At 40.2% G+C, this 24,719-nt stretch overlaps 1 protein-coding gene across 1 annotated transcript in view; it reads left to right on the forward strand.

The window, feature by feature from the left end:
* Nucleotides 1–21,184: 21,184 nt before the first annotated feature.
* Nucleotides 21,185–24,719, forward strand: part of LOC103595234 (protein disulfide-isomerase TMX3-like) — a 27,530-nt gene continuing 23,995 nt past the window's right edge. The window contains exons 1-3 of the mRNA XM_008578581.1: nt 21,185–21,233; nt 23,437–23,518; nt 23,833–23,933. Coding sequence (XP_008576803.1) covers nt 21,185–21,233; nt 23,437–23,518; nt 23,833–23,933 — 232 coding nt within the window. The remainder of the gene's footprint in view (nt 21,234–23,436; nt 23,519–23,832; nt 23,934–24,719) is intronic.

Consider the following 24,719-nt stretch of genomic DNA (forward strand, 5'->3'; position numbering starts at 1 on the left):
GCTAAAGGCAAACTGCCAAGGTCTACCTGGAAAGAAATGATCTCAGACTGCACAATTACAAGGAGAAGAGGAGGACAGGAGGAAAGGAAGGAGAAGAAAGAGAAAAAGAAAGAGGAGAAAGACACACACAACTTCAGAGTGAGACCACTGGCAGGAGTTCCATACCAATTCTGTGCTTTACACATCAATTAAAACCCTTGTCACTCAATAAATTGCACTAATAAATTACATCAGGAGATGTAAGAATTACCAAGATCAATGGGCTAAAGTAGACAATTATTATTTTTATTCTTATTTAAACAAAAGGCATCCCTCTAACTGAACAGCCTTGGAGAATGACGTATCACATACGACATCACGAGCTCTGCTTTCTTTCCCAATTCGCCTCAGCTGAAACCCTGATTTAATCTTATTTTCAATAGCCCAATATATTACAGGAAAATGCCTGTTTAAAAGGTTAAAAATATAATCTGGCAGTTAACAGTGATGCTTCTAAATTATATGTTCTACAGACTCACCAAGCAAACATGTTTATTATGTTGCCAAACTATCTAAATCCAGAGTCTCTTGGCATGACCAAAGACACTGTGGACCTCAACATTCTACCACACCCCCCTGGAGACCGTGAAAAACTCAAACATGTGGACTCTAAGTGAACCGATGGAACCCTCTACCAACAGAAGTGGCTTCCCTACACTCTGCCTTTACAGAGAAATAAGTTCCCTTTAACATTTGATTTTTATTTTTTAATTTTACTTACAGGAATAAAATGTTTGGGAGGGATTTTCAGAGAATTCCCTTAGGTCTCAGTTTTCTACCTCTTTTAAGTTCACCATGTTATTCAGTGCTCACTAATGTTCAAAAGAATCAACAAGGCAAGCCTCACCCACCAAAAAGACTCAAGTATACTCCATATATTGTATTTGAAAAAGCAGAACCATGAACAGTAATTTTTTTTAAAAAATCTTCTACAGAGATTCTGCTTAATCATCAGTTAACCTAAAACTTCACTGGTCCATAACTATGTCACTCCTGAAGCATTCTGGTTAGCCGAGGTCTTGACTGTATAAAGCCACAGTAGTTAACTATTCAGCTAAATATTCCTCAGTGAGCAGATTATACAACATATTATATTGTTCTTTTTTAACCCAGCTACTTCTGGTCCAGGAGAAATAAGAGTTCCAGATTTTGAAATATATTCTATCATAAAAATAAAGGCAATTTTCAATTTAATAATATTCATCATGTATAGCTAACACATTTACAATAGGAAGCCAAAAAATGTTAGCTCTTGGAGAAATCTCATTTTACAGAGATCTTCAGTAATAAGTTGACTCATCAACCACCAACATTACCCCAAAATTTCTGGTCTACCATTCTTGAGCATTATTTCACATTTTGAGAAAAATATCTGCAATTTATGGATCTATTCTTTTTAATTGAGAGCATGTGCCTATTATACACAAGAAAATCTACAAGGCAAAAATAATTGGCCAGATACTCACCATAAGATAGTCTCTTATTATAATCCAATCAAAACAAAATAAACAAATTCATTAAGCCACTTTACAAAACCACACTTCACAAATCAGTTGGATTGCAGCTTACTCCCAAAGATCTGTGCACACAACGAGCAGCAGACCATGTCCCTTCTGCTGTTGGCACATCATAAGGCAGCACAGGTGCTCATAGAACCAGATTTGTGTCTGTGTATGTTTTACACTCACAATACAGCTTTGGAATTACAGAGACAAGACTAACAACAAGGACCTTAATTCAGAATAACTTACGCCACCATACTGCTCTCCAATGTATACGTAATTTTTTTAAATAGCACCACGCTTACCTCTTTATTTGTTGTAAATCCCATGAACAACCAGAATTTTAAACATTTCATTGTCTGTTATAATCCCTATAAGAACTGGAGTGGGAATGGAGAAAAGAGATGAATATTCATTTGAGAATTCTACAAACTGAAGGCAGAGTGGGAAACTGGACTGGAGAAGGGATGAGCAGAATAAAAGAAAAACAGGGAAGAAACCATCCAGCAAAAAGAAACAGAGTTTAATGACAAGATCTCTGGTTCCTTATGATAATGATTTAAAAATAAAAAAGAAAAGGAAGGAAAAATTAAACTCAAGTTGGCTTTCAGGGTACCCCAGCTGTCTTGCTTCAAGTATATGATAAGCTGCACTCAACGAAGTATAACGGAGGGAAAAAGTCAACAAATAGCAAAAGTATGTTTGTAGGGATACGATAAAAGAATACATTGAAATTGGCTGAACAGCAAACACATATAAGCATAAAGTTTTCTAAGAATCAAAGAAAAGTAGTCAAAAAGAAGATACAGAGTGAAAAAAAAAACACAGCAAGCACACAAACGCAAAAGCCAGCCGTGATAAGTATCAGGAAAAATAATAGAAAGAATATTTATCTGTGACTTCAGAGTGAAAAGATAAGAAACCAGAACAACTAATTCTGAGTAAAAAAATAAAGATTTATCACTGTCAAAATATGTTTGAATCTGTTGATTTTTCTGGGGAGATTTTTAATACTACATACTAAGAAAGATCATTTAAAGCAAAAAAGCTGAAATTACTGTCAGCTTCAGGCCACATCACTGTACTCATCTACTTTAACCCCTTCTCTTTCTTAAAGCTTAGAAGAAAACTTAAAATTCACCACCATCTCATTTCAGGGCCAAACAGTCAACTGTCAATGAGCTCCCATCATGTGTACGTGCTGAAGAATTTTACAATCTACTTTATCTTGGAAAACACAAACAGGAGATTTTAGGAATTAAATATAAATACACTAAATACGTATTTTTTTGTTGTTGTGTTTTTTTGTAAGCTGGCCAGTATGGGGATCGAAACCCTTAACTGTGGTATTATAACACCTCACTCTAACCAACTGAGCTAACCAGCCAGCCCTTGTAAATACCTATTTTAAAGTAAATACTGCATTCTTAAAAACTGGACCATGGAGCAAAGAAAAGGGGGAAGAGGCCATCCATATCAGAATGCTCATATTTCCAGGGTAGCATTTCTTCATGCATTCTGACCATCCATGCAGGTGGATGCCAGGTACTACACAAGGGACAGAGTGCAGCTGAGTGAGCCCCAGGCCCTGCCTGCAGGTGCCCTCTAAGGAGGGCAATTTTATAAGGCACAGAAGGCTCACTAGAAGTCCTTGCTACTGGTTGGAGGAAGAAGGAGGAGGTGTCAGGAAGGGCATCATGCTGGAGGTGACACCTGAGCTAAATCCTAACAGTGAGCAGAAGGAACAGGCAGACAGAGAGCTGAACTGCAGGCAGGCAGGCAGAGGAAGCTGAAAGTGCAAAACCACAGAAGACGAAGAAAAGAGGAGGAAGAAAATTCTATGGATATGTAAAAGAGTTCCAGGGGAAGGTCCCAAGGGCAGGAAATGTTATCCTGAGATTGCCTGGGCAACACATGTGCAGAATTTAGTGTCCTTAAAGTGACCTTTCCTCTAAGTACCTAAGAGATTTATTTCCAGAAGCCCTTCCCATACATACTGGTCTCTCAGATCTTCTAAAGATCTTAAATAAGATGGAACCCAGTTTCTCCTCCTCCCCTATATCCTGTTAGAACACATAGAGACTTTAGAAATGACACGGCAGTTCCAGATGCTGCCCTCCATCCTGCCCCTGAAAAAGCAGAATATGTGTTAAATAACCTACTAACACATACCTGTTCTAACCAAGAAAAAAACATATATTTGGCTTATTTTTAATTTTTTTTTAGTATTAATCAAATCCTCTAAAAATGACAGCTAATACTTTAAAAAGAAGCTTATATATTATGTATAAAATGCCATATAAAATATGTATGTGTATGGGCAATAACTAGAAATGAATACTTATTTTTAATTTTTTTTTAGTATTAATCAAATCCTCTAAAAATGACAGCTAATACTTTAAAAAGAAGCTTTTATATTATGTATAAAATGCCATATAAAATATGTATGTGTATGGGCAATAACTAGAAATGAATGAGAAAAAGTAAGCAAAAAATAATAATATTAACATCATGGGTGATTTTTCTTCCTTCTTCCAAAATTTTCATTAATAGTCTTTATATATTCTTTTAGCACACAGCTTTTAAATTAATACCATATTACCTGAATACTGCTTTAACAAAAATTTCCATTTACAAATTTTTCAGTGGAGGAAAGCTAAATGATTCGTGTTAATGATCAGTGCTAACAGCTAAAAGTTATAAGAATCCATAACACATAATTTGAAACTGGCTTAACCTAGAAGAAATTGGGGTGAAATAATTTCAAGAGCAAAATCGAACAGGGTTCGATTGATGGTAACTAACACGGTGAGTGTTCAACTGGATAAAAAGACCAATTAGATCAGAGAAAGATTCACTTGAACTGGGCTTAATGGGCTACAGAAAGCCCTTCTCCAGAGAGAGTGCAGCTCTATTGTCCGAATTTGATCAGAATGGAGGTAACAGGAAGAAGAGGGGCAGGCATCCTCTGACCCTTTCCGTGGGCCTGGCAGAGAGGCACAGAAAGGGAAATGTAAACAGGCAGAGCCACAGAGCAGTGGGGAGGGGGTGGCTCCAGCAGGGCTATCAGCCTACAGTGCTGTCTACCTCATCCCAGCTGACCCAGCAGGGAAGTCTCCAGCATCTCTACTGTGAAAATTACAACTTCACAACCTAATGCCAAACATTAAGACTTAACCCCCTTCTGATCTTTACCAAAAGGTATTACCATCGATGACACAGACTTAGTGCAGTGTCTCCATCTGATAAAGCCCTGGTACAAGCATGAGATGTATATATAGGCTTTGAGAAGTATAACATGCCTGGGCTTTAAAATCTGAGACCTGAATTCAAATTCCTAAACTTCAAAATCTTGTACTGACTCTGCAGCCTCATACAAGTCACTCAGTCTCTCGGCATCCGCACTTCCTCATTTGTTCAACCAGAATGACATCACCTCCTCCAGGACTGCTTTAATGCAGCACCTGGCATGTGGCAGGGGCTTGTGCCCCTTTACAAGCCTCTCACACTGTGCAAGGAACCCAAAGTTCTGACTATCTCCTACAGTCAGTAAATTGTACAGGAGCCAGGAAAACTCATCTAAGGGAAAGCCTCTCTGCTCAGACCTACTCACTAATCACAACAGGAGAAGCAATCAAGGAGCAGTTGTATTTTTTTATACAATGCCAAGTCTCTATGCTTTATTATCCCTGACAGGATTTCCAACTAATAAACCCCAAACATGAGCTTTGACAGTCATGGAGAATGGGGGGGAGGCGCTAGGGAACAGGAAAGAGGAGATACAATTATCAAGGTGATGAAGATTTGTGTCTTTTGTCTTCCATCTGGGGAAAAAGTGAGTTGTGTTATTTAATATTTAAAACAGCAGTACAAAGGCAGACAACCATTATAAGACAATAACTGAATTGAAGGGCATTCTGATGTGTGTAAACCACTCAAGTTTCACCCCTGTGCAGTTTATTACATTATCAGAATCTGCTGATTGGATTACTTCCCTGCAGCACTTCCAGGTCTCTACTTTTTCCCCATATAACATCTAATATTGCTTATCAAGATGCTATATTTGTCCTTTGGTATTTTATCATCTGATATCTTAGGATGCCTATTTGCTCAGAATGTTTTTCAGAAACCCTGGGTCATATGCACATAACCACATAGGTAACCATAAAGGCTTAACTGCCCTCACAGGAAGGTTGAAACTATACAGCATAAAGCTATGCTAGCTCTCCAAAGGGTCTCAGTCACCTGAGTTTCATCAAAGCCTTAAAGTGACACCTGGTTTAAGGCAACACTCGAATAAGCAAATAAAAGGCACTTTTCCTAGACTGCTGTTGGCCTATGCTTTTTGGATTAGCTAAACTAGTACCATTGCTGGAACAAGTTGTACTAAATACTGTTAGTGAGGAGACAGAAGCTGTAAAGTTCCTTTCCCTTAATCAATACGAACAGGAAGATCAAGAGACAGGAAAGGGAAAATCAACATGCAGTGACCTTAGTATCCATGCAAAGACAGACCTTTACTAGAGAGAAGTGCTTGAAGCCACTTTTCCAAGCTATAAACAAAATACAAATGCTAGCCTAACTTATCACCAACAACAGCAAAAGAAAGGGAAAAAGAGATTTCAAGGGTGCATGCCACAACTAATGAGACTAGAGAGCTTTCCTGAAGGGAGGAAGAATAACTCAATGGATCGTCCTGAGAACTAGAAAAATGAACTTTGATTTATTTTGGATGATAAAGGCAGGTCTTCCTTGAAACATTAATTCAACTGTAGTACATTCCAGAAAATAAAAAGGCAGATGTGACAAGGATTAGTATTTATTTCCTACAAATCCCATTACTGATTTTTTTAAAGAAACCAACACACTAGCAGCACAATATGAAAGTGGGCAAAGCATACATGTAGGTAACTTCCCAAAAAAGTTAATATATATGGTAAACGAAGGAAAAAAAAATTTAACCTTACTGGTAATTTCATTAAATTAGTGAAGTTTTGTGTCACTGTGTTTAATGAGAATACACAGTATGGCAAGGATTTGGTTAAAAAATAAAATAAAAAAGGAACAAAACTGCTTCTGAACATAGTAAAGACAGGATTTAAGAACAACTGTGTTGGACTCAGAAAGGCCTAGGTCCGAATCAACACTGTCACATAATAATACAGTGATCCTGGAGAAGCTTCTCAGGCACCACGACTCAGTTTCCTCATCTACAAAATGACAAGTGGCGGTACCTAACTCCCTTGGTCAGATTTAAAGAGGCCATGCAGGAGCAGCACTGTACACACGACCTGCAAAGAAGAAACGCTCCATGAAGGATAGATCTCATCATCATAACCCAGGAGCCAGCCCTCTGGGCACCTCCCCCAAGGAAAGGAAGAATAGGGCCACTAGAGAGCAACAGTTAAGCCAGAATTTCCCCATCTCCGCAGGGGGGAAAAAAAAAACAGAGAGAGAAAGCTCAGATCCTGATGCTTCTTCTTTAATGATGATTTTAAACTGCAGGTTCTGATCAGGAACCTCCACTTCAATTCAAAGGGAGTGGAGCCCCCTGGAGATGAGGCAGAGGTTGAGATTGGAGGGATGGGCCAGACAGGGCAAGCAAACAGGGCAGAGAGTCAGTGATCAGAGACCCATGTGCCTACTGCAAACATAGCAAGAACAGAAATCTGCGCTGCTCTGCTCTTTTCTCCAGCACCAGGACCAATCACCCCACCAGAGGAGCTGGTCACTGTGTGAAATGCCATCCCACCTGTCCCACACTATAGCTGGTACAGCCAGCAAGAGAGAGCAGAGACCCTGTGGTAGAGGGACAACCCCCCCCCCCCCCCCCCTGAATCCACAGCCTGGAGGAAGGGAGAGGGACTTCTTCCTACAGTGTGCACACTAAGTCTCCTCACAAACGGGGGAAGGAGCGTGCGGGCTGTGGGGACAACCACACGGGACGCCTACAGGGAAAGCAGGGCTACAGCGGACAGCTATCTGGGAGCAGAAAGGGAAAGCATTCTTTGATCGCTGACTGCTCACCAGTGGGGTTCAACCCAAAAACACTCATCAGTTCCAGAACAAGTTTCCAAAAAGATCTACTGGAGGGACCAAATGATCAGCTGACCCCACCCCCACCGTTGCCATCACACAGAGGGTGGGCTACACCCACCATGAGCAGCTGTCCCTCAGCAAAGGTGGGGGGAAAAGAATGACAAAAGAAATGCAAGCCTATTTGGAGATTTCAGATAGGCCAGGTCCTGAGGATGAGTTCAGAAACCTGCTCAGAATGCTTAAACTGTGCCTGCCACCTACAGACTGGAATAGCTACAGACTGGAGTAGCTTCCCACTCCCGGAGGCCTAAATCTTCACAGGATCCACACGGCCCTTCCTTTCACATCTCTCACATCACACTGGCCCTCCAATCCCTTAATTTCCAAACACACTGGTGTCTCTGGGGCTCCTCAACCTCCCAACACACCTTCACATGCTCTATTCTCTCCCTGCTCCCCCTTGGCTAACTTCCACTCACCCTTTCCATCTCAACCAGAGTCCTTCCCGCCCCACAAAAATGATTGTCATCTCCTACAGTACACCCATAAAACCCAGTACTTCCCCTTGGCAGCACCTTCCAGGTTTAATTTGTTTAAAGTCCTTCTTTCCTGATAGACTATAAGCTCCATGCAGGCAGGCACCGCTCTGGCGCTACCCACCATATCCCTAGCACAAGTATTTGTTGACTAGCTGATAATACTCCAACCTAACTTTCCAACTGCATCTCTTTCCCCAAACACTTCAGCTTCCAGCAAAATACAGCAGGGTTCCAAAATCCCCATGCCTTTATTACTACTGCTCTATAAAAATCCAGACATGCTTCAAAACTACTCAAAGGCAACCTGCCACAGGAAAACTTTCCCCATCTCCCAGCAATACACATACCTCTCATCTTCTCCCTGGTGGAAAAGGGCAAGCTTCAGAGCCTTACAGACCTGTCTTCCAATCAGGGTCCACTGCTGACTAGGGAAGTGAGCACTGACAAGTCACTAAGCTGCAGCCTCACTGCCCAAACAATAAAATGGAATTTGTGGCATGGTAAAACACCTAACAGAACCTGGCACACAGAGCACCCAGAACAACAGCTCCCTCCAATCACCTTCCTCTACACCTACACTGTGTGCAATGTGTTGCTAAGTCATCTGCCTTGTCCTCAGACTGTACCCCACTGGAGGGCATTTACTTATGTGAGTTCCACCACCTCTAGTCCTCTGGTGTGAAATCACCATCGCCAAGTAGCAACAATAACAGCATCACCTAACACAAATTGAGCAGTTAATGATGTTTAGATAGTGCTAAATTTCTAATATGCACAGTGGATTCCATTTTTAACTAAATACAGCCATGCAGAATACACATGCATTAAAAACAATATATATATATGTGTATACGGCATCCCAAAAGTAGTCATTTTAAGCTTTAAAAACTATAAAATTTTGTAGTTTTAAGCTTTCAAAACTACAAAATTATAAAAGCTACAGACTTAAAAAACACATCACTTGGAACTTTATTTAAGTTTCTTTTACATTTAGTTGAGAAATTTTGAATGCAAAAGTTTTGACTGTATATTTTTCAGCCCCTGATTTAAAAAGTATTAAAATTCCTCCAACAGAATTTGGGGAAATTTCAGAAGTTACATTCACTTCAGCTACTAGAGGAAACTTTTTCTTTCCATGGCAATTTGCCCAATGTGGAGGCAGTAACTGGTGGCTTCCACACCAGTGGTTCTCTCTACCCTGAGTCCCTGTAGGTGACTGGCAGCAGTGCCTGCTGTTGCACTGTCTCTTTCTGTAGAGAGTGCACTTCCACCCCAAAGTGCGCCACACAGGAGCAACCTCCTGCCTTTGCTTGCTTCTGATCGGACACGGAACTGTTCTCCACAGTGTGGAGGACGCACTGTCTCTTTCTGTAGAGAGTGCACTTCCACCCCAAAGTGCGCCACACAGGTGCAACCTCCTGCCTTTGCTTGCTTCTGATCGGACACGGAACTGTTCTCCACAGTGTGGAGGAGACACGTAAAGTACTTCAGGAACTGTACTACCTTCTTACTGCCGGCAGTCACAGACAGGTACAACCAGGATGAATGAGCTTTTCATCTTGCCATTTAACCACCCAACTGCAGTGTTAAAACAGTCTTATGGTCCATTCGTCATCGTGTACCTGCAGGATCCTTGTATAGATTACCTCCTCTACTCAAATTTCTGTTAGTTCTATTATTTCATGTCAGGTGACTTCTAAAAGCCTGAAAATCTGTGTCATGCATTAGCTGTCCCGGGTGAAAGCTGCTTATGTTTGAGTCTACCAGAAACATGGTTCTCAGCTAAGTAGGGCTACTCTTCAACCGCTATGCTCTCAACAAATTCAGGAGATAATATTGATTATGGAGATCAACGAATGCAGAGACTCGCAGATGACTTCTATACAATAAAGCTACTCTACAAATGCTTTTGTTAGCTAAGATTTTCAAACCATACAGTACTTAACGCCTGGAATAACTCAAACAAAATGCTGAAATTGTGCTTATGAGAATAATCAATAACTTGAAGGAAACAAAAAACGTCATGAATTTATTTCATATTAGTCTTGTCAGATCTGATGACTGAACCACATGCAAACAGTATTGTGTTGACTTGCCTACTGCTGTGTAACAAACCACCTCAAAATGTACCGACTTAAAACAACTACTGCCACTTGTGTGCTCACAGTTCTTTCAGTCGGGCAGAGCCTGGTGGAAAGCTCTCATCTCTGCTGTGTGGTGTGGACACGGCAGCTTGACAGGCCAAAGGATCTAAGATGACTTTTCTCATGGCTGCTGCTTCAGCTGCAGAGGCTAGAATGGCTGGGGCTGGCCCCTCTCTCCTCTCCTCTTATGATCTCCCATCCATAAAAACCACTACCTCCAACAGGGTAGACTTCTTTATAACGCAGCTACATATTAAGAGGATATCATGAACTGAACAGAATCCCCCATTAAATTCACATGTTGACGTCCTAACTCCCAGTATACCTCAGAGTGTGACTGCATTTGGAGACGGCGGGTCTTTAAAGAGGTAATTAAGGTTAAATGAGGTCATAATCCAATATGACTGGTGTCCTTTTAAGAAAAGGAAGAGACACCAGAAGCATGCGTGCACAGTGAGGTCATCTGCAAGCCAAGGAGAGAGGACTCAGGAGAAACCAAATCTTCCCCTTGATCTTGAAGTTCCAGCCTCCAGAACCTGAGAAATAAATTCCTGGTTAAGCCATCAGGTCTGTGGTATTCTGTTATGGCAGCCCTAGCAAATGAATACAGAGAACAAAAAATGGGAGCTTCAACATCCCTTAAGGCAACATCCAGAAGTCACACAGCCTCACTTCCACTACACGGACTGCTCAAAGCAAATCACAGAACCAGCCCAGAATCCAGGGAAAGGGATTCTCCAGATGGGAGGTCCAGCACGCACATACTGGGATGGGGGAACCACTGCTGGCTGCATTTGAAGAAAACACGGGAAGAACACGAGGTGAATTCAAAACCTGAGTTGTCATATCTGATCTCCAAATGGCTGAGTGACCAAGCAGGCAAGGCAGGTAAGCTCCACCTCAGGAATACAGTCTTTAGCACAGTTCTTTCACTAGACAGTTTATAGAGTCAAACGAAGGAGTGCTTCTTCAGTGAAAATTGTTCAAGTGTGTGTAAAACTACCTGGAGAAGCATAAGCTACTGACAAACAGTACAGTTATCTGTAATGTAACTCCTGTTTACCTTCAGCTATAAAAAGCAAAAATACCGACTCCATTCTGCATTCTATCCAAGAGTATGTAAGAACAAAAGTACCAAAATCATAAGGTAATCTTACGTACTACAGCAAGGACTGAGTCAGCATAATTTTCTGGGATCTGGTGTGAAAGCACACTCCTTTCTGTCTATGGTCCTTCTGCAAAAAGGGCCTTTCCTCAAAGTAATCAATCAATTGCTCCAGAAAAACCTAATTGCACACCCCTCGCAAGTTCTGATTACAGGTATTCTATAACCGGGCAGCAGAAAGCAGAAGGCTGGGTATGATTGAGAGAGGAAGAGGGGCCGCTGAGGCTCCACTGAGGTGCTTGTAATAGTAAGCAGCCATTTTAAACCAATAGCCTAGAAGCTAAACATACAGCTGCCTGCTTTGGTTGGATTTTGTTAAACCAGTACTAATTAAAATGGAAGTACAAAATTTGAAATAATGATATCTTACCCTAAAAACGGCATCTGCATGAGCAGAAAAGCAGAGAACAAGCAGTTAAGTGTTAGACAGTGAGAAGCATTATGTGGATGGCTGGAAAGAAAACCTCAATCGAGAGTGACTTGCAAGAGCCTAAACCTGCTGCTGAAAATGCCCCTGATGCATATTTATTAGGATTGTCATCCAAAAGGCTTGTATGCCACAGTACTTTCAGCCATCATTAACAGGCATTAATGGCCACAGCCTTTCAACGCCACTGTGGCGCACTGCAATGCAGCTCAGAGCAGCTGGTGGAATCAGAACAGATGGTCTGCATCCCTTCAAGGCACAACTTTCTGCAGGTGATGAAATGACTGGTAGGTGACTGACAAAAAGAAAAACAAACAAAAGTTGAAACTGGGATATCTGATGTCAGTAAAGTACATGTTTAGTTTCACAGGGAGCCCTTTAACTTGGGCCCTAAAGGTTGGTAGGACTGTTTACAAAACCACAGCTGTGCCACACAATCAGAGTACTCCTTCAAATCCAGAAACGTTTGCCGAGCCCCAGCAACACCCCTGTGCCAAGTGGCATACTGAGGTGTGTCACAGAAATCCATTCCTTCGAGACCTGGTGAGTGCCTACCCTGCACCAGAAGGGTGTGCACAGCACTGCAAGGGGGGGTGGAAATCAGGATCCCTGCCCTCCAGAGGGAAACTTCCAGGGAGACCAAACAGTTTCAGTACAGTCTGGTGGAATGCAATTACCACTCTCGGCACGTGCAAGCAGCATCATAGCCTGAACCATGTTTGCATCTAGGGACGTTAAATATCTGTCCTCGTATTTGTTTACACTTCTATTTCCCCTTTGGTAAATTGCTTTCCCTCCTTAACTAATGGAATACTCAGAATCCTTAGGCTGTAAGAACAGATTCCACTCAAGGTGGCTTAAACAGAAAAAAGGTAGGGGCTGTTAAAGGATCCAGGATTATTTTCGCAGAAAACCTTTTCCTAATTATTCTGTCTAAATGCCTGCTCCCCACCGCCAGTTACCTTAGCCCTAGCACTTTACCCTGCTAGTTCCCACACTCTGCCCACCCAATCACTCTCTTCCCATTTACCCGCTCTATTTTCTTCATAGCACTCTCTGAAATTCCATTTTTTATCTACCTGTTTGCTTGCTCATCTCTCCACTGAAAAGTAAGCTCCATTATGCAGGCAGGGAAGTTGTCTGTCTGTCCACCAGCATAGCCCAGGGCCTGGAGCAGTGCTGATCCTCAGTCAATACTTTTTGAGTCACTGAATGAATGGTCAATCGCACGGAACTCAGGGCAAGGGATGCAACAAGTCTCAGGAGGGACAGAATCCAGGAACTGCAAACTAGACAGCTGCCCTCTGCTCACACCCCATTCTCTTCGTTCACACCCCAGCCAAAGTTTCTCTGTCCATTTCCACTGTGCTTCTTTGCAGAGGGCTTTCTCCACTCCCATCTCACACCTGAAAACCTCGCCACAGTCTCCTATGCCCACAGAATAGAGTCCAAAATCCTTCCAATAATTTATAAGCCCTTCATGATCCGCACCGACCCCATCCTCGTTTCTCACATTCAATTCATTTAACCACTCTTTTGTAGCCATACCAGGCTTTTATCTGTCTATAAAGGAGCCACATGTGCTCACCTCCAGGTCTTAGAATACTCAGTATCCTCTTCCTAAAGCATTCTTTGCCTCTCTTGTCCATTTTAGCCATCCCCTTCTCATCCTGGCTGGGGATCAGGGGACCCTGCTAATGTATCTGCCATCATAGCCAGGTGATCTCCCCCTCTGGGCTATAAGCTCTGTAGTGGCAGGAACCACATCTGTCTTGTTTACCTGTAAACAAGATGCAGGGCACAGCATCTGACACACGGCAGACATCAAACATTTGGGGAATAAATAAATGAACTGTACATCGGTAATGGATGTTCACTAAGGGCCTGTGACAAGAATAAGACAGCAATTCACCAAAGCATGGAATGTGTCTTTCTTTTCCTAGCTGTATTCCCATGCCTGGAAGGGCAGTCACCCAATAAATATTTGTTGAATGAATAAATTCCTGGCTTGCCTGATGTAACTCCACCCCTTTCTCTCCCACTTATTCAGAAAACATATCAGAAGGCAAATGGGTGAAACGTGGCATTATTAAAGATACACCTCTGAATCGTTTGAAAGATCCACACTTTATTACTTGTCATAAATAACTGGCCATGCACCTCAAGACTGATCATCACATGAGGTGGTTGAGAACAGCTGATTTAGACAAAGCGAAGAAATACGAAGCACTTTCTGGTCCTATTTTATTTTCCAGAAAATGAAGATTGCAATAATCTCAGTAAGAATTAATAAGTGAATCATTTTAACTTCCACTTTTCTTTTTATAAAACAGATTTATGCACACCCCAGGAGAAACCTTTAATTAAATCAAAAGACATTAGAAATCCCTTTTCACAGTTATTTTTCTCTCATGACAATGAGGTCCACCAAGTTGCTATTGTCTCCATTCAAAAGCCAATCTACAGCCCCACAGCCTTACTTCAGGGAGGCCACACTAGGACCCCCACAGAGCAGATACAAAACTACTGCCCCAGCATGGCAATGCTGTCTCCCTCAAATACAGCAATTGCTGTTTTTTGTTTTGGTCTTTTGTGTGTGTTTTATCTTTTGGATAAAATATGTTTGGTAAAATTGTTGGAAGCTGAATCAAGCTGGTTTTATTTCTGCTTATACAAAGCATCACCAAATACTGATCACATGATAAAATATAACCAAAAATGAAAAGTCCTAATAAAGGTTTCAGTCTTGGTGTGTTAGAGAGAGAGACAAATAAATCTGAGAAAGCCAGACTAGAAACCACAAAGCAACACAGACAGCCACATACCCCAAACAAGGCTAAAGTTAGTAAAGGAAAATATAGCAACCCAAAGCCAGTAACATCATAACCCTTAATAGCCTACAGAATTAGACACTCCATCCACCCAAACAGATCTGAGCTCTTCAGATCACCCCACATGCTGAGGGACAGTAAAGATTTTGTTTTATTAAAAAAAAAAATTCAAAGACCTTTCAATCTATAAAAGATACTAGTGTTTGATGTCTTTGGGCCCAAATTAGACTGGAGGATGAGAAAGAAAAAGTGTTAGGGCATATTTTAAGTTTTCTTATTACCACCAATGAGGGGGTAGTTAAGACGAAGTGCCAAGGTTACAACAACAACAAAAAAAAAAAAATAGAGAGAGAGAAACTGGGAGCTGCTTTAAAAAATAAAGACCATAACTCTTCAAGCAATAGCACTCTGTCTTATCTTATAGAATGCTGCATCACCCAAAGGAAAAAAGGCAGGTACCTACCTCCTTTTGTAGAGCTTAATCAGTTTCCACTAAAATAGTTCATTTATCAGTCAAGGTTTAGGTTCTTAACCTCTTTTTGTGCCAAGGACCCTCTGGCACTTTGGCCAAGCCATACTCAGAAAAGTATTTTTAAATCTCAGAAAAAATGTTTTTAGGGCCGGCCCGTGGCTCACTCGGTAGAGTGCGGTGCTGATAACACCAAGGCCACGGGTTCGGATCCCATATAGGGATGGCCGGTTTGCTCACTGGCTGAGCCCACGCTCAGTTGAGATCCCCTTACCGGTCATCTTTTAATAAAAAAAAAAAAAGAAAAAATGTTTTTAAATTTGTAAAATAAAATACAAAGGATTACAAATGAAACCAGTTGTACTTAGTTATCAAAATAGTTTTAATTTTTGATACAATCAGCCATGTACTTCTGTATTAATGCATTAAATAACAAATCTAGCAGCAGGTCTTTTTGCTGCCTACGCTCATAGTTGAGTGAAATGATAAATTTCAGTTTGAGTATCACGAAAATAAAAATGTATTTCTTTTCCCCACCCAAGCTCAAGGACTCCCTGAATTCCAGCTGGGGACCCTAGGTTAAGAACCCTTGGTTGAGAGAGCCAATGAAAATACATTTCATGAAGCATCAATGAAAAATAAAGCCTTGCAAAATGCATTACCCACTCAACTGTGAGATGAGGGGGAACTAAAAGAGTAAGCAATACTTTTCCAAAAACCATGATGGGCGATTAGTCAGCAAATGTCTCATGCTTCAAACTGAATCCAGAAAGAGTGCTCTGCGGAACTGATGGCACTGCTGGAATCTGCCCTAAAGTGAGGACCAGCTCAGCCCCAACTATGAACTTTAACAAATCTCCTTCCTTCCAGGAGCCTCAGTTTCTTCATTAATAAAATACAAGGGCTGAATATGTACCATGACCTCTTCAGCCCCTTCTAGTCCAAAAATCTACCATCAGATTATGTCCTCCTTATGCTAGCTGTTTCAGCCTCTTTAGCTTAATTTTGGAATATCAGTGCCTTTCTTAAGCTTGGAACAGAAAGTTTTACCCAATTTGAATGCTCTCATGTACAACCTAACACCAATGAGTGAAATATATATATACATATATACCAATACAACTTAAAAAAAAAAGCCTGTTTTGAGCATATGTACTTCATAAAAAGCAATCACAGCATTAGTCTGCTCCCCTAACACCAATGAGTGAAATATATATATACATATATACCAATACAACTTTAAAAAAAAGCCTGTTTTGAGCATATGTACTTCATAAAAAGCAATCACAGCATTAGTCTGCTCCACTATTAAAACACAGTTATGTGTTCCCCTTTGAATTCTAGCATCATCACTTTAAGAATATACAAAATCAACAAATGTCAGGCTACTTGCAATATGCAACAACTATATGAGGGTACTTCAAAAGTTCACAGAAAGATCTGAATTATCTTTTAATTCTATATTTCCACAAACTTATTGAAATACTCTCCTAAATTTTCTACATTTGAGCCAATGAACAGAATTACAGAGTACAGACCAGGAAGAGCTCTTGAAGACTACATAATCTAATCCCATTTCTTTATTCCTAAAGAAACAGAGAGGGGGAGGTACTAAGACAAAATCACAAAGCCAGTTGCCAAGACAGTGGGACTTAAATCCTGGTCCCCTAACTGTAAACTCATGCTCTTCCCACTACACTGAACTGCCTTTCAAATCCTGAGACACTTCCTCAACTTTAAAGTGTTAGCCACATATTAAATTAATAGCAAAAAATGCCCAATGGTGAAACCAGTCATTTTCTCTACGTTCAATTAAGTAATGGGCACAACAAAGAGTTCTGGGTATGATACATTAACTGGTTGGGATCATGAAATAAATTCCACTAATATGCTCAGAAAATGATGACGTCACTAAAATCCTAACTATGTGGCATTCTCTTAATACAGATGATCCTCAACTTATGACGGGGGTTATGTCTCAATAAACCCATCATAAGTTGAAAATATCGTAAGTCAAAAATGCATTTAATACACCTAACCTACCAAACATCATAGTTTAGCCTAGCCTACCTTAAATGTGCTCAGAACACTTACACATGCCTACAGTTGGGCCAAATCATTTAACACAAAGCCTCTTCTGTAATAAAGTGTTGAATATCTCATGTAATTTACTGAATACTGTGCTAAAAGTGAAAAACAGAATGGTTATATGGGTGCGAGAAATAGTTTCTACTAAACGTGTACTGCTTTCATGCCATCGTAAAGTCGAAAAATCGAAGTGGACCATTGTAAGTTGGGGACCATCTGTATTGTGCAACACGTGAAAAGATGCAAAAGTATCTGTATGTGCATACAGACATCTACGCATCAGCTCTTCAGTCTCCTCTCCAGGATTCCATAGTAACTTTTTACTATGAAATTCAGAAGACAGCAAAAAGGACAGTCACACAACAACAAAAACTGTATTTTTTAAGCAAAAGCTTCTATAAATATCAAACATTGGGCATTTTTAGCCCTCAAGAATAATCTTATTAATAAGAAAAATCTACTAGAAATCCTCTATTTTCCAATATTTATGTGCTAGAGAAGTAGACATGCAAAGTTGATATTAATTTTTATGTAAATGTTATTGATGTTTTAAGAGAAAGGGGACTGTCTCAAGTCTTAAGGGTGGCATACAAATTAATAAGGGTCTCTCCTAAAATCTACCTACCTCCTCACTATTTTACCTGCATTCTTCGATGTGTCCAATTTGCTAAAGTAAGAAACCTACTCTCAAAAAAAGAAAAACACCACAATTCAAGTGTTCAAAACCCAGACTAGTGTCCTCTACTCACATTTCACTTCCTCAGAGAGACCTCCCCTGACCTCTAGCTGAAGAAAGCAATACCCACCTTAAGCAGTCACTAAGTTAACCCACTTCTGTTTAGAACTTGGCAACACCTGAAATCGTCATTTATTATTTGTTTACAAGTTTCTTTCTGTTTATGCCTGTCACTCCACACTAAAATGAAAATTCCTTGTTCACTGCTGGATCCACAATGCTTAAACAGTGTTGGCACACAATAGGTGCACAAGTAACTGCTGAGTGTCTGGTCCTAACTATTAGTAAGTGCCCCATGCCATACTTAGCGTCTCCTGGAAAAGCATTAGTCAAGGGCAGAGCACATGCAACTGGCAATGTATTTACTCAGCCTACTTTGGAGTAAGCCTAGGATGCTCAAACAATCCAGGGTATAAATCCTTTTCATGGCTTCAGAATTCCCTGCACTTCCAGCTATGAACATATAACCTCTCTAGGCCCACTTGCACTGTTTTTCAGAAACATCTCAGCAATGATTTCCTCAAAAGGAAATAATGAAATAAAGTTCTGGCATAAGTTAATCTTCCATGTCAAATTCACAGTGTTAAACATTCTTTGAAGCCAGCCACACAAAACTAAACTCCACAAAATTAGTTTGGGTTGAAATTACATAAGGCTAAACTGTGGCTTTTTTCCTGCCATTTCTTCCTCCTTCCAGTGAACCTTAACATTTGTCTTGTAAGTGCAATTAAGATGCAGGCGAAAAAAATGCTTATCTGCAAACAGCTTCAAAATAGGTAATGAGATTTCCAATACTGTCCCATTTAGTACTCCAGCAACAAAGTTATACTGTGTCTAGCAGTTTCTCTTTAAAACTCCTCTCTTTAAAATTATTTTTCAGTCGGCAATTACTTCAAGGTACTCAGTCATCAAAAGACGTTTTTCAAAGTTCCCTTGGTCTTTTCATAACCCATGACTCCTCACATGTGTGCTAACCCTACCTATCAGCACCAAGGATGTTCTGAATACAGGTCTTTCAACAGCCAAGAACAAAAGCGCGGGTTTCCAGGACCGACGCATCCAAAGGGAAAAATAATGCTTTCTCCTCCAATACTAAACGCACGTTGCTCCTTCTCCCGAGTTTCCTGCACTTTTCTCCTCCCCCTCCGTCCCCTTTCACTGCCCACTTTATCCTGCTTTAATCCTGCGAAGCCTCTCTCCGGGCTTATTAAGGGTAAACAATAGAAATGTCACAAGGAAACTCAGGAAGTAGATGAAGTCTCTAATTGCTGCCGCTTAACGACTGTAGATAATTACTATCTTCAAAATGTGGTTTTCACCAGCGGAGAGAGCCGAGGCAGGCGAGACTGGCGAGCTCCCCGCCGCAGCCCTGCCGCCAGGAGGGCATCTGCGAGGCCGGGGACGGGGGTACGGAGAGGATGCGGCCCCGCGCGCCGGTGGCCGGGCCAAGCGCAGCCACGTCCTTGCCCCTCCCCTCCAGGGCACTCCCGGCGGGGAGAAGACGAGGGCCAGCAGGCCAGCCTGGGTCACAGACTATTCAGTACCCTCGGGCTGAGGCTGCCCGCGGTGGTCACCCTAATAACGCGCACAGTTCAGCCCCCAGACGCCCACCCGCTGATCCCACATTCAATTTAATTACGATTAATTTGTGTGAGTATGTGTGTGTGTGTCTTCCAGTGGAGGTCTTCTGTTGGGACCTCAGACTGAGATAGTGATCCTCAGTATACAAATCTATACAGTATCATAAGTACTATGGAAAAAAAATAAAGGGTCACTGTGGTGGTTAGGATATGTAGGAGTGAGTTGGCTACTCTGTATGGGTTGATCAAGAAATGTCTGTCTAAGAAGAAAATATTTGAACTGGGACTTACATGATGTGAAGAAGTCACACAGATTTGTGGGCTGTGTATACCAGAAACGGTGTAGGTAATACAAATGCCCAAGAAGAGAACACGCCTGGCATATTTGAGGAACAGAACCATAGGCCGGTGTGACTATATGTAGTGAGAGAGGAGATATCAGCGATAGATTAGGTATCAAGGCCAGTGTAGGTCTTATAAGTCATGGCAGTGTATGATGAGGTTGAAGTTGGTGAAGAATGTGATTTATTTGAAGGACATTACTCTATGCTAATTGCAGAATGGATTGAATGGGTATGAGAGTAGATCCAGGCAGATCAATGGAACTTTTGCAATAATCTAGGATATTGGGGTGTGGGGGTGGGGAGAAGTGAAAGAATTGTGTTTAGGAAATCGACTTGTCAGAACTTGCTGATGAGGAAGAAAAGGGATTAATCAAGGATGGCTCCTAGATTTTTTGTGTGAACAACTGGATAGATTGTGGTATTATGAGCTTGGAAAACATTGGGGAAGGAACAAATTGAGACATGGGGGAGTGATCAAGAGCTTTGAATTGGTCGTTTTAATTTGATTAGGCCTCCAAATACAAGCATATAATAAGCAGTTGGATATTGGAGTCTAGAATTAAGTCAAGACTTTATACATAAACTTTTTGGATATGGGATGTAGTTTTTTTTAAGGAAATAAGAGGGCCTAGAATCTGAAGACAATGAAAGAAAATGAAGAGATAGCCAGTAAAGTAGAAAAAGGAGGTGAGTGGGAAGCCAACATAAAAAGGTGTTTTAAAAAAAGGAGTGGCCAATTGTGTAAGATACTTACGAAGTGACCAAGATGTGGAGAGGAAAGTGATCATGATGTTTGTCCACATGGATGTTGTTGTTGGTGGTTTTTAGAGGAATAGTTTGAGAGGAGTAATGGGAACATATATCTCATTGGTGATGTTTGAGAGACACCAATGGCAGATAAGAAAATGGAAACCACAAGTATAAACTTCTCTTTAGAAAAGTTTTGCTGAGAAGGGAACCTGTGAAATTTGGAAATGTTTCAAGGGAACATGAAAGAAATCAAAGAAGCATTTCTTTTTTTCTTTTTAATTAATATAAGTTATAAAAAAATTGAAATTTTTTTCACATAGCTAAGTCATGCATTTGATTACTTTTTAAATATGTTTTAATATTTAAATATTTTCTCTTAAGAAAATTGCAGACATATCTAGAGTATGTGTTACTGTGTCCTGCAATGTGTACGTTGATGTTTTTCTTATAATATGTACAGTCATGCATTGCTTAACTACAGGGATACATTCTGTGAAATACATCATCAGGCAATTTTATTGTCATGCGAACATGGTAGAGCGTACTTATGTGAAGCTAGATGGCATAGCCTACTACGCACGTCAGTTATATGGTATAACCTACTGCTCTAATCACCATTGTGTATGGAGTCCGTTGTTGACCAGAACATCATTATGCAGAGTATGCCTGTATTCTGAAGTGATTTTCAACTCCTTGGAGAACCCTAGACAATTTCTGGTCAGCCTGAACCCATTTACTTTGGTTTAAGACAGAAGTTATTTTGCAGAATACTTTATGTGTACTTTTACTTTTTTATGTACAAACATACGTATCTATGTCATTTACTTTTAGTGGGGGATCATCAGATTCTCAGGTACCCCAAAATGTTACAAGCTGCTGTTCTGGAATGCCTTAATGTGATACAAAGGCCTCTAATAGACTAGAATTGCTGTTACATTTTTGTCTCCTAAGTCTAATGAACCGCATTTTATTATTAGAGATGAGAATTTATGTTGGACCTTCATCTGCAAAGTTTTGCAAGCTGTTTCACTTGGAGTGCACCAGAGGGTTTGCTGAGTTCTAGGCCCTGACACCATCTTAATCCTCCTATAACAGTGGGTGTCCTAAGTCAAGATCTCCAGAACCCAGAGGGTCTGAATGGGCACCAACAGCATCTGCTACATGAGCATATTTCTTGGTTATTATGCAATACTAATGTTTCATTAAGCATTCTTTATTCCTGAAATATTAATATTTGTCATCTCTTTTTCTGAGTATATAGTTGCAAAAGTCTGATCGGGAAATAATAGTTATTTCAGAATAATATGGGGAGTTTTATTCCCATAGAGAATTTTTAAGTACAAAGTTCATAATTTTATAGTCTCCCTATATTTTAAATACTAATGTTTTGTCTTCAGAGCTTTATTAGCTTTACAGCTAGGGTTTATGAAAATCCCACTTGGTGCACTTAAGGGATGCAAGGATGGATTAAGACAGTTTCTGACTTCTGAACACTTACAGATGAATGGAGAGGATTGGCATGTAGACAAATAACCGTAACACAAGTGTTCTTCAAACAGTTCACGGAAAGATTCGTATTATCTTTGTCTTTTTTTTTTTTTTTTTTAGTGACCGGGAAGGGGATCGCAACCCTTGGCTCAGTGTTGCCCGCACCGCACTCAGCCAGTGAGCGCACGGGCCATCCCTATATAGGATCTGAACCCGCGGCAGGAGCGCCACTGCGCTCCCAGCGCCGCACTCTCCTGAGTGCGCCACGGGGTCGGCCCTGTATTATCTTTAAGTAATATTTTTCCATGAACTTTTTGAAGTACCCTTGTATAAGTTAGTGACTTTAAGGAAACACAAGGAAGAGAGAGATTCAGAATATGTGGAACTAGATGGCTGCAAGGTTTTAGACAACAGTAGTCTGCCCTTATCTGTAGTTTCACTTTTTGCAGTCAGCTGAAGTCTAAAATCAGAAATGATTCATAAGTTTTGAATTGTGCGTCCTTCTGAGTATTGTGATGAAATCTCAGCCATCCTGCTCTGTCCTGCTGGGCATGAGTCATCCCTTTATCCAGAGTATGCACACTATTATACACTGCCTGCCTGTCAGTTAGTTAGTATAGTTACTCTGTTATCAGATTGAAAAAACATAGTATATGTAGAGTTTAATACTGTCTGTGGTTTCAGCTATCCACTGGGGATTTCAGAATGTATCTATAATGGATAAGGGGGACTACTGTATTTCAGTAGTGTTCTAGTAAGGACCACTCAGGGATATCCTTGAAAGAGATGCTAACTGTTGAAAAATACTTCCCAAGAATCTTTGCAGATGGGTCACCAATGGAGCATGCTTGATTATAGAGACATACCTAACAGCCTTACCACTGTCCTTAAAATAGTTCTGTTCTTGGTGCCGTATCATATTTTAGTAGTAGTGTTACTAAATCATTATTATCATTTATCTACTGATTTACTTTTATTATTTATTATTTATCTACTGATTTACTTATATATCGTTATTTTACATATTACCATGCTCATATAGTAATTCTTTGTGGCTTACCAAAATTATTTGTCTTCTCATCTGAAACTATTCTCTACTATAATTTTACTCTTTTGAAATAAGAACAACGTAGGTATGAGAAGCCAGGGCTTTTTGTATGAATTCCTTATTAATTATCATTGTAAGTTGTGTATAGAGCAGTTTACAGTTTGAACAGTGGTTCCACTTGTGTTATCTAATATAGCACTCATAACTGCCTGTTGAGGTAGACAGTCTCAGTGTCCTTATTTCACAGATGAGGAAGCAGACTCCCCTAGAGAAAGTGTTGGGCTCATTTTCGCACAGGTGGTGATGGGTAGGGAAGGTCTCAAACCTAGGTAGGCTGATTGATATCTTAGCCCTGCTGTTCTACCACTTCGGAGTGCCTCTCATCCTTTACTTCCCAAAATGATATCTATAGGTCTGTTATCAGCTCTAAGAACAGTCCATGGTTTTTATCATAGCAAATGGGACACTGTGCCAGGGGATGTATAAAGAGATTCAGATTCACTCCTTGCATGAGCTTGGGATTGACTGTACTCTTTTTACCTGTCTGTAACATCTTTTTTGTTGTTATTGGTGCGTGTGTGTGTGTGTTTTCTGGTATTTTTCAATACATTTGAAATAATACCTATCGATTAAAATTTTATAGTGGTAAGAGTTATTTAAACTTCTGTTTTTTGCAGTATGTGACACTAAAAGAGATGCCTGCTGTGCTTGTTTTCAAAGATGAAACTTACTTTGTGTATGATGGTAAGTTCCAAAGTTTTAACTCATATAGAACATTTTAAAATTAAAGTGCTCTATTATAGGACTTAGATGTTGGTAAAAGATTTTGTAAATGCTGCTGCTGCTTACAAGTCTTGTTAGTTGAATGACCGATTTTTTTTTTTTAACCCTTCTACTTTAGTTTTTCCATCTAGTGTTCTTTCATTTTTTGTTTTGCCTACAGTGAATTATTTTTTGTCAAGTTATTTGCCTTCTTGAGAAATACACCCTATGCAGTTTGTATGCATTACTTTAAAATGTTCAGAGTTAATTTTAAAAAGGTATCTAACATTTCAGACACACAAAAAGGTGAAGAAATAAAACATCATCAGTAGTGGTGATGCCCCTGTATATTCCTCCCGGGCTGCATCTCTCCCTTCCTATCAGAAGTAACCATTTGCTGCTGTTTCATTATTTCTTCATTGAAGCAAATACTTTGTCTATTTAAAAAATATTTTTATTATGATGTCAAATGGTAAAATAATAACACACTACATACCCATTCTTGAGGTTAAACAGTTTCCAAGATCTTACCACATTTACTTAAACTCTTTTTTTTTTTTTCCTTTTTAAAGTATTTTGTTTTATTAATTTATTTTGTAGGGGGCGACTGGCCAGTGTGGAGATCCAAACCCTTGACCTTAGTGTTATTAACACCACACTCTAACAAACTGAGCTAACCAGTCAGCCCTCTTTGAAATATTTTAAAACAATTTTTAGTGGTGTTTCGCCACTATATGCTTCATTATGCCTTTGTTAAAAAACGTGGAC

This window comes from Galeopterus variegatus, unplaced genomic scaffold (genome assembly GCF_000696425.1).
Source record: "Galeopterus variegatus unplaced genomic scaffold, G_variegatus-3.0.2 Scaffold1722, whole genome shotgun sequence".
NCBI lineage: Eukaryota > Metazoa > Chordata > Mammalia > Dermoptera > Cynocephalidae > Galeopterus > Galeopterus variegatus.